Here is a 13,202-nt window from a genome sequence, read left to right as displayed (position 1 = left end):
AATCCATTATAAAAATGGAAAGAATATGGCACCACAACAAGAATATGGCACCTGCTAAGAGAGTGCCACCCACCAAAACTCACAGACGAGGCAAGGAGGGTATTAATCAGAGGCAACAAAGAAACCAAAGATAACCCTGAAGGAGCTGCAAAGCTCCACAGCGGAGATTGGAGTATCTGTCCATAGGACCGCTTTAAGCCGTACACTCCACAGAGCTGGGCTTTACGGAAGAGTGGCCAGAAAAAAGCCATTGCTTAAAGAAAAAAATAAGCAAACATGTTTGGTGTTTGCCAAAAGGCATGTGGGAGACTCCCCAAACATACGGAAGAAGGTACTCTGTTCAGATGAGACTAAAATTGAGTTTTTTGGCCATCAAGGAAAACGCTATGTCTGGTGCAAACCCAAAATCTCTCATCACCCCGAGAACACCATCCCCACAGTGAAGCATGGTGGTGTCAGCATCATGCAGCGGGGATGTTTTTCATCGTCAGGGACTGGGAAACTGGTCCGAATTGAAGGAATGATGGATGGCGCTAAATACAGGGAAATTAATGAGTGAAACATGTTTCAATCTTACAGAGATTTGAGACTGGGACAGACGTTCACCTTCCAGCAGGACAATGACCCTAAGCATACTGCTAAAGCAACACTCGAGTGTTTTAAGGGGTTAAGAGGAAATGTACTCTCCCTTCACAAATGTACTCTCCCTTCACAAAGGTGGTGACCCTTATGACCTAAATAATTATCGCCTTATTTCTAAACTCTATTGCCTAGCTAAAATATTAGAATCCTCAATTCATTCTCAGCCAATATGTTTCTTATCTTTGAAATGTATTCTAAATGTACATCAGTCTGTTTTTAGACCAGGTCATAACAGTATATTTTATGCATCCCTAGTTATAAATTCTGTGCTTAACTGTACGTATAAAAGGCAACATTTTGCTGCCCTCTTCATTGACCTGCCAAAGGCAGCATCATGCTGTGGGGATGATGGAGGGAAAGATGGAGCAAAGTATAGAGAGATCCTTGATGAAAACCTGCTCCAGAGCACTCAGGACCTCAGACTGGGGTGAAGGTTCACCTTCCAACAGGACAAAGACCCTAAGCATATAGACAAGACCACACAGAAGTGGCTTCGGGACAAGTTTTGAATGTCCTTGAGTGGTCCAGCCAGAGCCTGGACTTGAACCTGATCAAACATCTCTGGAGAGCCTTGAAAATAGCTTTGCAGCAACACTCCCCATCCAACCTGACAGAGCTTGAGAGGATCTGCAGAGAAGAAAGGGAAAAACTCCCATAATACAGGTGTGCCAAGCATTTAGCGTCATACACAAGAAGACTCAAGGCTGTAATCGCTGTCAAAGCTGCTATAACAAAGTACTGAGTAAAGGGTCTGAATACTTATGTAAATGTGATATTTATTTTTATATTTTTTGCAAACATTTCTAAAAACCTGATTTTGCTTTGTCATTATAGGGTAATGTGTGTGGATTGATGAGGGAAATAAAACAATTTAAACCATTTTAAAATAAGGCTGTAACGTAACAACATTTGTAAAATATAAAGGGTCCTGAACACTTTCCAAATGCACTGTATATCATGAATTTATGAATCCAAATATTGATGTAGCAATCAGATTGCCCTGTTAAGCAAGCCCATTACAACTCTCATAGAGATCATAATATCCTAAAAATACTTTACTTTATAACCATCATATACACCTGAGTGAGTCTGAGTGGCAGTGAACACTGTGTAGAAATCTGAATTTAGTTTGATGTAGGGCCTGTATACATTATCCTTCCTGAAACCCAGTTTCTATCTCAATGCATTGAATGCAATGCAACTTAATAAGTTGTCAGCATCAAATGTTAAGATTTAATTGTGTGTAGTAAAGTGATAGCAGTTCATTTATATTACATATCATTACATTGCACTATATTGATGCAGTCAATTTTGAAGTAATTTGAACAGTGGACCCGTTCCAAAAAGATGGACCTGTTCCAAAATGGGCATGGGACTTTCCCATCCGGACCTGATATGCATAAATATTTTTTTAAATATAGAGACCCGTTCCAAATGGACGTGAGGACAATTAGACCCGTTCCGTATAGACCTGGTCGGATCCAGACCCGGTTCAATCCAAGTGGGGGAAGCAGCAGAAAAGTCCATTTTTAAGCTACTTTATCAACCGGAGCTGATAAAGTACGTGGGAGAAGAGGTAGAGAGAGATGGCGCTCTAACATGGGTCGTGCTGTGTGTGTAGGCTACTGTGAATGTGAGCGAGTGACATGGGGTGCAGGTAGGAGGGAGAGAGGGAGAGACACTAACCAACCAATCTGACTCGTGCTTTAGTAGACTAATAGCTGCCATAGCAAGGTTATTTATCATCCAATATGATGACTAGTACCTGTCTTGACTGCATTAAACTGGGAAAAGCTAGTTAAGTTAGCTAGCTAGGCTAATTGAGGCTGCATGAACTTCCTTGTCCTACACAGTCACAAACAACAATAAATCCATTCAGAAAATTAAATAGCAGCCTACTTGTTGGCTTTTGGTCGTTGTAGCCTATCCTTCTCCTTTAACTTTTAATTTCATCATTTTAATTCTATCTTTCATTGATTAGATATCTCCTAACTTTTTCCACATACAGAGGCTCTGTGACTGTAGCCTATTAATGCTTTGATTACTTATGATTGGCTAACAACAAGCGACACTCTTGTGAAAAGCAAGAGCAGCAGCATAAATTATACAATTATCTCAACTGTAGCAGTTGCGTTCGGATCTGTACGGGTCTTTCCGGACAAGTCAGTTAAAATTACACATACCCGAGACAATTCTATCAGATCTGACACAGAACCGTGACATTATTTAGAATTCTGGATCCGGACCCGCTCGGGTCCTGGATCAGGTCTTGGGTATTCGGGTACAGGTGGATCCATGAAGACCTCTAGCATCTTGTAAATCCTATAGTGACACAACCAAGTGGTCTACATAAAGCATTACCAGAGCATAGAACGACTGTAGATGTGAAAATAGTTTTCAAATATTCATCAATAAATACAGCCACAGCGGAATTAAAACGATATAGCCATTTTACCTCAGTAACATTTGTCATGGGGTTGAAACCACAGAGGTTGCAGACAGTGTTCTTGCATTCGGTGCAGGTGTTGTAGTTGGGAGGGTCCTTGGAGCCCTTGTTGAGTTCCACCTTGCAGAGTGGACAGGTGGACTGGCCTGCTTTGGGAGATGGTTGGTAGGATGCTGTTCCCTTTGGAGGCTCTGATGGGGGTTTGTCCACGTTGACCTGTATTGATGGGGTGACCTTGGCCTGCTGGGGTTGCTCTGCTTTCTTCTCCTCTGCTTTCTGAACAGCAGGTGGTTTGGTCTCCTTTGTAGGAGGCATCTTGGGAGAGGCCTGGGCTGCTGCAGACACCTTCGGGGAACCTGGTGGTGTGGTGTGGGGCTCATCCTGAACAGCTGAGGTGATCAAAGTGGATGCAGAGCTGAAGATGGAGGAGCCAAAGCCAAACATCTTCCCAGACACTGAATCTTCAGGCTTTGAGGAAGCAGGCTGAGACTTAGGACCACCAAAGCCAAAGAAGCCCCCTGACTCTTGCTTGGGGGCCTGAGCCTGTAGCTGTGGCACAACGTTGGCAGGAGAGGCTCCATCCTTTGGAAGCTCTTGCTGAGTCTTCCCAGGCTCCTCCTGTGTGCATGGGGAGGCATTACTCTGCTTATGCCCAGGTTGGCCTGGCTGCTCTGGCGGTTTCTGAGGCCCTGATGTTCTCCGGTTCTCTTGTGGTGCATTCTGGGCAGGTACTGGGCTAGCCGGTGTCTGAGGGTCTGCTGCTTTAGCAGTCTCTGCCTTGGGTGGCTGTGTTGCTGATGTAATAGGATTTTTCTGGATGGAGCCTTGTGTAGAGGTGTCTTTCTTCTGTGGTGCAGGAGATATAGAGGCTTTGTTGGGTGAAGGCTGGGGTTTCATCTTTGGGGTTCCAGGTGGGTCCGAGCCTCCGAGTGCTCTTTGCATCTGGCAGGTCAGACACAGCCACTCCTTACCCTACAATAGAAATCACAGCTTTACGCATAATATAAAGGTTTTTGGTTTTCTCACAGAAGAACAAAGAAAAAACTGTTAAATGCAATCAATTTATGTTTTTTTTCTTAATTCTTAATCCATACTAGATACATACTATATACAAAATAATGAAGGTTATGACTTATCGTTAAAAAAAAGATGTGAATATTAAAGTAACACTGTGTCTTTATCTACTGCTACTGCCTTTTCCGTACAACACTACCTTCATATTCTGATAATGACTGGACTGCAGTGGGCAATGCCTCATGCTGAATGAACTGCCACTAAATCAGTCTACTCTGTTTAAGCAGCCTGCTAAGTGGTAACTAGAGTTAATACACTGACTTATCAAACCACACTTGCCAGGCTCAAGCATGCTCAATTCTCCACTGTACAAAAAAATACAAAACAAATTTGACACAGAATGTCATTCATACAAATGCTACAAGGTGATCCTAGGTCAAAAATATAAATATTTGTCCTACTGTTTAATAATGATAAATTAATAACAAAGTATTAAATACGGTATATTCTGGAATTAAGCTCTACTTACGCCAGAGTCAGGAGGACTGAAGCCACAGAAGCTGCAGACGACAGTCTTACACTGTGTGCAGGTGTTATAGTTGGGTGGCTCCTTGGAGTGTAGGTTGAGTCCGGTAGTGTTACACACTGGGCACAGGGGTTTAGCTCCAGCCATAGGTCCGGCTTTAGACTGATGCCCAGCTTTACCAGCGTCTTGCTGCTGTGGTGTAGTCCTAGGGGAACCCTGCTGCTGTGGTGTAGTCCTAGGGGAACCCTGCTGCTGTGGTGTAGTCCTAGGGGAACCCTGCTGCTGTGGTGTAGTCCTAGGGGAACCCTGCTGCTGTGGTGTAGTCCTAGGGGAACCATGCTGCTGAGTGCCAATCTTAGGGGACCCTTGTGGCTGAGCTCCAACCTTAGGCGACCCTTGTGGCTGAGCTCCAACCTTAGGGGAACCTTGCTGTTGGGGTCCAACCTTAGCAGGTCCTTGCTGTTGTGGTCCCTTAGGATTTTGTGGCAGAACTCCAACTTTAGGTGACCCTTGCTGTTGGGGTCCATCTTTAGCAGGTCCTTGCTGTTGTGGTCCACCCTTAGGGGACACTTGTGGCTGAGCGCCAACCTTAGGTGACCCTTGTTGTTGCGGTCCACCTTTATCAGGTGCTTGCTGTTGTGGTCCACCCCTAGCAGGGGTTTGCTGTTGGGGGGCTTGTTGTTGTGGTCCACCTTTTGTAGGTCCTTGCTGTTGAGGGGCTTGCTGTTGTGGACCACCCTTAGGAGGTCCTTGCTGTTGTGGACCACCCTTAGGAGGTCCTTGCTGTTGTGGTTCACCCTTAGCGGGGGCTTTCTGCCCGCTAGGTTTGGCTGGTTGACCAGCCTGACCGTTCCCCTGCAGCTGGGGTCCTCCCTGTTGCTGCTGTGGGGCATTCCCAGGGCCAGGAACTGACCCAGGATGCTGAGGGCCTGCTTTCTGTTTGTCAACCTCCCCATTGTCCCCAAAAAGGCCTCCTCTGACAGCAGAGGAGACAGAGCTGAGGGGGTTGGCCCCGCTTAGAAAGTTAGAGAACATGGCAGGGTCCTCCTCTTTGTCCTCCTCTTCCTCGCTGGAGTCTACAGAGCTGTCAAAGCAGGAGCTGTCCTCTCTCTTCTCTCCTACAGGGGCCTGGGGAGGAACTGGGCCTGGGGCTGAGGGGAGGGCATCTACCGCCCCACCACTGCTGTCGCTGCTACTACTGCTGCCTGGGCTCTCTTCTGGTTCAGCTTCTACACCAGACTTCCTACAGAGACAAGAGAGAGGGTGACACAGAGAGAGGGGGGAGGGGAGCGGCGTGTGAGAGAGAGAAACACACAGATTCACACCTATAGAACACACACATACACAAAGACATATATGGGACAAAAAAATCAGCTCCATTGGGAACTTCAACCTGGCCATGAATGAACTGAAAGACAAAGCAAAGAGGGCTTTCTAGGCCATTAAAATATCTCTAAAATTAGGCATACCAATTAGGATATGGCTCAAAATATTCAAATCAATAATAGAACCAAAAAGCGAAATGTGGGGTCTGCTTACAAAACAAGAATTTGACAAATGTAACAAACACCCAATTGAAATCCTACATTCTGTAATTCTGTAAGAGCATTCTCAGAGTAGAGAAAAACTCCAAACAACACATGCAGAGCAGAATTAAGACAATTCCCTCTTCTGATTAATATTTTAAAAATAGCCACTAAATGTTGTAATAATTTGTAAACAAGTGACCCACCACTCCTACCATTACAAAGCCCTCGACTGCCAAGAGGTGACCACAGAGAAAAGTCCCCTCAGCGAGATGGTCCTGAGTCTCAATTCACTAACCACTACCAAGCCAACCAAATTATCACAGGGCACAAATAAAATATATCACCTATTAGAAAGAAACCACAAAAAAAAGTATTTTGCTCTAAACAAACAGTGCAAGGTGGCAGACTATCTGACCACTGTGAATGATAGAAAATGTAGGAAAAACACTAACTATGTACAGACTCACTGATCACAGCCTGGCCATGGAGACCAGTCATCACAGGCAAACCTGGCTGTCCAGAGAGGCCAGGCTGTGCTCATGCTGCCCCCGGGAAGTGATAGAGACAGATCTGCAAACCAAAATGCTGTGTTTTAGCAGCCAAATGTGTGGCCTCGTGCCACAACCTGTGGGACAGCCAGTGAGAAGTATAGTGTGATTACTTATATTTGCCTATTCTTTATTATTATTTGTTGTAATTCCTGTTAATACGACAATCACTATCATTATTAATGCTTAATTACAAACAGTCTAGCATATTCCTGTCTTTCACCATCACTATATGTATACATTTACAATGTAAGTGTTGACTTTCCATGTCAATAAAGTATACTGAATTGAATTGAGAGAGAAGGGGTAAGGGAGAGAGAAAGTGTGGAAGGGAGGTGGGGTGAGGGAAAGAGAGAGCATTAACAATATTCTGATTAAACATGCTGCCCCAGGCAGGCTGGGGATGGTAAACAAATAGCAACATCTCAGGATATATTGGAAAGTAATGAGGACACAGGTCACATAATGCCATGAATGTCTCTGAGTTCTGTTTGTTATTACCGCTCTGCACCCTGATACACCTCTCTCTTCTCACATGCTGCATCGAAAATACACATATTCATAAATTACTGCATGGCTATGGCAACAGATTGTCCATGCAACATGTTAACCTTTTCAGAGAGAGAGAGAGAGAGAGAGAGAGAGAGAGAGAGAGAGATTTTGTCATGTGGCAACAACATGCTGAATAGTGAATACCCTACATCTTACATTTGGATATTAAAATTGGCAATATACTAACTTAAATACAATAAACAAATGTAGGCAATGAAAGGTGTAAAAAAAAGCATAATGTAATATGACCCTTGCCAAGAATCTTGACAGTGTACCTATGCTTTTCTTTGCAAACATGTTATCACAGCATGTGGTGTCTTATGAACTGATATTTTAAATAATTACATAATGGATATGAATATACATTCTGTGGCACACAGATGTAAATTAAAACCAAGTAACTGTCGACCGATATCTCAGCTGAAAACGATGATCATGTGCAAATTCAATTGTCGCGTGCTTTCAGCTGAGGCTTTAACGATTGCGTCTCGGTTTGATTTACTCAGCATGGGCTGTTGTTGGGCTTTCGGCACCATGGACAGCAGCATAGAGACATCACGGTTTCATACATAATCAAGCCAGAGAGATCCCTTTCAACCAGAAATACAATACAAACCACGGTCCTACACAGTCATGGGAGGCGGAGACTGCATAGCAAATTCAAGTACTGAGGTTATAACCACATTCATATTTACACAGGAATATATCACGTTCCCCATAGGCTTGTTGCCACTATAAAACGTGTGACCTCTGTAGCCCCATTAAATGGCGAATGAATGCTTTCACCCAACAGCCAGTATTACTGTAGAGGAAATTAAATCCAAAGTCTGGTTTGAAGCGGAAACCCGAGTAAACACACACATACACACACAATCTGGTGCTCTCTGGAGAAACCGCAGGCACATACGGACAGGAGACAACACATGATGAATGAGAACTAAACTCTGATATGGAAATACATATTTATATAATTTCCTAGATATCAGATGAAAACATTATAGTAATGACATGGCAGTCGCCAATGCGAGTTTAAATAGATACACGGCTGGTCTAACCTATTATCTGCTCCGCGCCTGGTCGTGATTTTGCATCAGTCGGTAAGTCAAACAGACAGGCTGTATTAGCTGCAACTCTACTTGAGTATACACGATGCAATCCGCATAGTGGAGTAGGCTACCAGTAGGCTACCAGACCTTAAATATGACAGCTCTGAAACCACGATCCTCCCGGCAGTGAGATGGAGGAACCCCCTCGCTCAGCCGTTTTTCGCTCGGTGCGCCCTTGCTTGTTCCGCAGCGAGCCAAAGGACGCCAGGCTACGGAAGCTTCCGCAACGAGCCATCTGTAAACAATGTCTCGTTGCGGGACGAAGCAATATGCACCATTGACATTAGCCTACACCTGCATTCGCCCCCATCTCGTAGTCTAGCTATTGTAAAAAAAAAAAACATTAAAAAAACGGAACCGCCATCATCCCTGTGGACACCATAAAGAAACCCCCTGCCAGAGGCATTCCCGAGGATAATTCAGTCCGGCATTCCTCACCCTTCGCGGGCACTTTATCAAACAGATGTATGTACATCACACGGTTCTCTGAAAAACAAGACGCAAATGCTACCTGTTGATGTGCGGGCTCTGTCGTACCAGATGTCTCGTCCCATCTTGGCTCAGCCCTCCGTCAGTCGGCTACTCATGTCAGTTTCTGCGGTCTGCCTGGCTGCGGAGGGATGGCGGGCACAGAGCAACGCAAGTCTACAGCATCCACTGATTCCGCCTCTCTGCATACGCATGCGCTACCCTCTGACAGTCAGTTAATCACAATACATCATGCAGGAACATTTCAATTAAAGGCACACGGCGACTTATTCCCGGCAGCCACACATTAAACGATTAAAAAAAAACATTTATCGCATGCATGCGCCATATGTTTGCATTTCTCATCAATAATGTTCATGTTTTAAATGTATGTAAATTGTAAACTATTTTGTCTGTAATGTCTTTTTGAGACCCCAGTATGACTAGGTGTCACCTTTGGCGTCGGCTAATGGGGATCCTAATGAAGAAAATAAAATAACAATTAAATGCATCATATTATTATTTCGCTCATTGGTTGGCATTTTGGTCAGGCAGATAATTATATTATATCATGCTTGGGCTCTTATATCAGACATTTGAAACCTAGACCGAGTAGGTTGTGTTTATGATTCTGAATTGATGTTTGTGCCCAGTGGGTTATTTCCAATAGGTGCAGGATTGATTGAATACATGTGCAAAGAATAATCATTGACTACTGCATCCATGTGCTCAAGACCAAAGAAGAAAAAATGACAAATCATATATTTTAGAAAAAATATACTTTGGATTAGTGTCTCTTCCCACTTCACTTGTAGCAAAACCATTTTTGGCTTAAACTTTAAATTAATCTACGTTCCATGCAGGAGTCTGTTCTCCAACTGATTTCAATAGCCTTTGTCTCAGGAAGCCCGTGCTAGTGAAATATACTGTCCCCATATATGGTGGCATAAGGTAACTGAGTACGTTATCCCCACTTTTCTCTTACTTTATTTACCATGTTGTTGGCATAAAACGACACAATACATGAATGTTTGCCTGACAAATGTTAACAGGTAGGCCTACTTATCAGTTAAAGAAAACGTGACGACACCCTCAGCACCCCTAATATGGCTTGCTTACACAGTGAGCATAATATGGCCATCTCTGGGCCCATCATCACATTCACACAGGCATCAAGTACTAGTGAAGTAGAACACCCACAGGCCCACAATACAGCTCATCTAGAATCTACAGTACCTCTATTTCTGTGACCAATTTTTTGGTATCTATTGCATTTTTAAAATAGACAATCCCTCCTGGGTCTTAGGTGAGAGACACGGCTCTTCAGCGTCAGCAAATGTGGTTAGTCCAGAGAAATACATACTGTAATAGGAGGAGAAGAAACATTATAGTGTTCAGTAGTAAGAAGAGACAACAACCACAGGGCCCCAGCACTACATACACTAGAGCTCCTCCAGTCTAGACTCTCCCTCCTCTCCTCTACAGACCTAGGCATGCTGGCACACTGGCACCTGTCCCAGATTAGTTTTTCTTTCAGAGTGCAGATGTAATGAGAGGAGACTTGCTGGGCTATCCTCTCTGGCCCAGTGTCACTATGATGGGCTGTGGATGACAGACGGCCTTCTCCACTATCTCTCTCTCTCCTCAGGTGGGGTTACTCAGAGGAAATACTCAAGTAATGCTGAGTCTAGGACATCAGTCTTCTTTTTGCTTGTTTATTACACTCATCAAGCAGCTTCTGAAATCAAAAGGGCTGCAGAAGTAAAAATGTACCTTATGGAACTGATGGGACTGTGAAGAGACACACATACAGACACATGCATACACACCCACATGATAACATATGCACTATATACACAAGTACACATGGATTTTGTGTTGTAGATGTTTGGTAGTAGAAGTATTGGCCTGAGGGCACGCACTTAAATGTGTTGTGAAATTAAACGTTTTTTACAATTTTATATAACTGCCTTAATTTAGTTGGACCCCAGGAAGAGTAATGGGGATCCATAATACATACAAATACCTCAAATGGTGAGTATAGTGAAACATTTTCCATGGTAGTGATGGGAAGACCTACACAAACACTAGCTATTCTGAAGCTAGGAGCAATATCTGGCACCTGACTATCTCAGCTGTACTGAAGCTTAGAGCAGTATATGGCACCCCGACCAGCGAGCTGTGGCACCAAGGGGCAAACCAGCTCCCAGCCTTTATAGACCACTCATCTGCTATGAGGATGATAATAAAGCACCACTGACTCTATCAGCAGGGGACAGGATTTAGCAAGGATTTCAAACACACACTCTCACTCACACACACACACAAACACAGTCCATCATTGTGAGTGGAGTGGAGTGTGTGTGTGTGTGTGTGTGTGTGTGTGTGTGTGTGTGTGTGTGTGTGTGTGTGTGTGTGTGTGTGTGTGTGTGTGTGTGTGTGTGTGTGTGTGTGTGTGTGTGTGTGTGTGTGTGTGTGTGTGTGTGTGTGTGTGTGTGTGCGTGTGTGGGAGGGAGGGACGGAGAGCAAGTGGTGAGTGGGCATGAAGAAATGTTGTGTCATGTGAGATCAGCAGGAAGATGGACTCTCTCTCTCTCTTTCTATGGAAAGGACCAGATACGTCCTACACACACACACACACACACACACACACACACACACACACACACACACACACACACACACACACACACACACACACACACACACACACACACACACACACACACACACACACACACACAATCATCTGGGGATGAAGCTTTGCCCTGCTCACTCGGGGTGAAATTACTTCCGTTCTTCAGCATTATTAAATAACACCCTCTTACAGGCCTGGGGTCAAAATGTCTCCCTCATCTGTTACTGTACACAACTAATAGACATTAGTCACTGTACTGTCAGTTTGACTGTTGTTCTGCTATCTTACACAAAGCTGGTTGCAATGGGGAATTATAGCACTAGTCTTCATGTTTGGAATATCAATGATATCTCATCTGTGAAATTTGCATTTATGATATAGGTCAGAGTAAAATTGGTCTATTACCAGACACATTTTCTGACAAAATCCCATAATTATGAGCAGTAGGCCTTGTCATTCCATATAGATGTAGGATCTAAATTCGAACCAGGTCGCTACAACAGGAAAATAAATCTGCAGCAACAGGAAATGTGCATTTTTATATAGATTGTAATTAATGGACATTTTTATTGGAGTTGATACATTTTTCATAAGGGAAAATCAGGTTAGAAATTTCAAAGTGGAAATTACAAACTTCAGAATTCTTTTTAATATATCAAATACACAAAACGTTTAAAGTTTCCTGCATTCTACAGTTTTTAGCTACAGTACATATCACATAACTGTGACACAGAGAGGAGAGAGTTTCCTTTGAGGCCTAGTCATTACATCAACCTGGCTGCCATTTTAGAGTCATCCCAGTATGTTATGGACATGGGGGCACGTCTCTGACAAACAGCCTCTGTGATCCACAACCCAGCCTACACTAGCAATGTTTCACTGCTCACTCAAGCATGAAGCACAAAGACGTTTCTCTCTCTCTCACACTCTCTCTCTCACTCACTGCCTGTATCTCTCTTCCCCTCCTTTTCACTCTCCCATTTTAATGAAAGTCTGTCTGAGGATTAAGCTGGCTATCATCATCGACTCAACAGCACATCAACAGAAAGTCAGACTGCAACTTCAAACCAGCAAAACATTATTTGACAGCAGTGCAGCTATGTGAGCTTGTGAGATAAAGTTGTTTAAAACATACACTTTATTCTTGGTGATTCAGTTCTGAATGACCCATTCCCTATCAATAGTTGAATAGTCACCTGCCGTGTACAGGTTCTGTGTCGTGTAACATATTTGTTGTTGTTGCTAACCACAATTGTGTCGACGACCATAACACTTAGGTTATCGTATCTTACCTCTGATGTTTGCCTTTCAGAAAGGCAAAGCAGTTTTTGCCCGGCATGTCTTTCCCTGGAACAGAGCGGTGTGGTGCTGTAACCTGCATGGAGCTGATGCCTGCTACTAGTCCTGCTCCTGGTTGGTCTCTCTGAGTCTCTGTGTCTCTGAGTCTCTGACAGAGCAGAGTGGAGCAGGGTCACTATGTAATCAATACAGTAACCTGATCACATACACTTTGCCAGCGTCATTAAATTTACATCTGCCCTGAGGAGGGGAAAATATGGACCCGGAACGGTACTCTGTAGATGAGTAACAAGACCATGACACTGAGACCAGGTGGGACACTGAACTGTTTCACTGATGCCATAAAGATGGAATGAATTTGTCAGGAATATGAATACAATTAATTCCTAGAAATTCTAGGAATGCATTTTAAAACAGAGCCTCACTATTTTGGA

The 13,202-nt window shown here is 43.7% G+C and overlaps 1 protein-coding gene across 1 annotated transcript in view; it reads right to left on the bottom strand.

Annotated features, from left to right (window-relative positions):
* The window catches only part of LOC115109799 (protein piccolo-like), a 106,209-nt gene extending 100,349 nt beyond the window's left edge, over positions 1 to 5,860 (bottom strand). Inside the window, 3 exon segments of the mRNA XM_065009764.1 lie at positions 3,098 to 4,060; positions 4,632 to 5,347; positions 5,393 to 5,860. Coding sequence (XP_064865836.1) covers positions 3,098 to 4,060; positions 4,632 to 5,347; positions 5,393 to 5,663 — 1,950 coding nt within the window. The 5' untranslated portion in view covers positions 5,664 to 5,860.
* Positions 5,861 to 13,202: the final 7,342 nt, after the last annotated feature.

The sequence above is a fragment of the Oncorhynchus nerka genome, linkage group LG25 (assembly GCF_034236695.1).
Source record: "Oncorhynchus nerka isolate Pitt River linkage group LG25, Oner_Uvic_2.0, whole genome shotgun sequence".
NCBI lineage: Eukaryota > Metazoa > Chordata > Actinopteri > Salmoniformes > Salmonidae > Oncorhynchus > Oncorhynchus nerka.
This window is presented reverse-complemented; position numbering and strand designations above follow the sequence as displayed.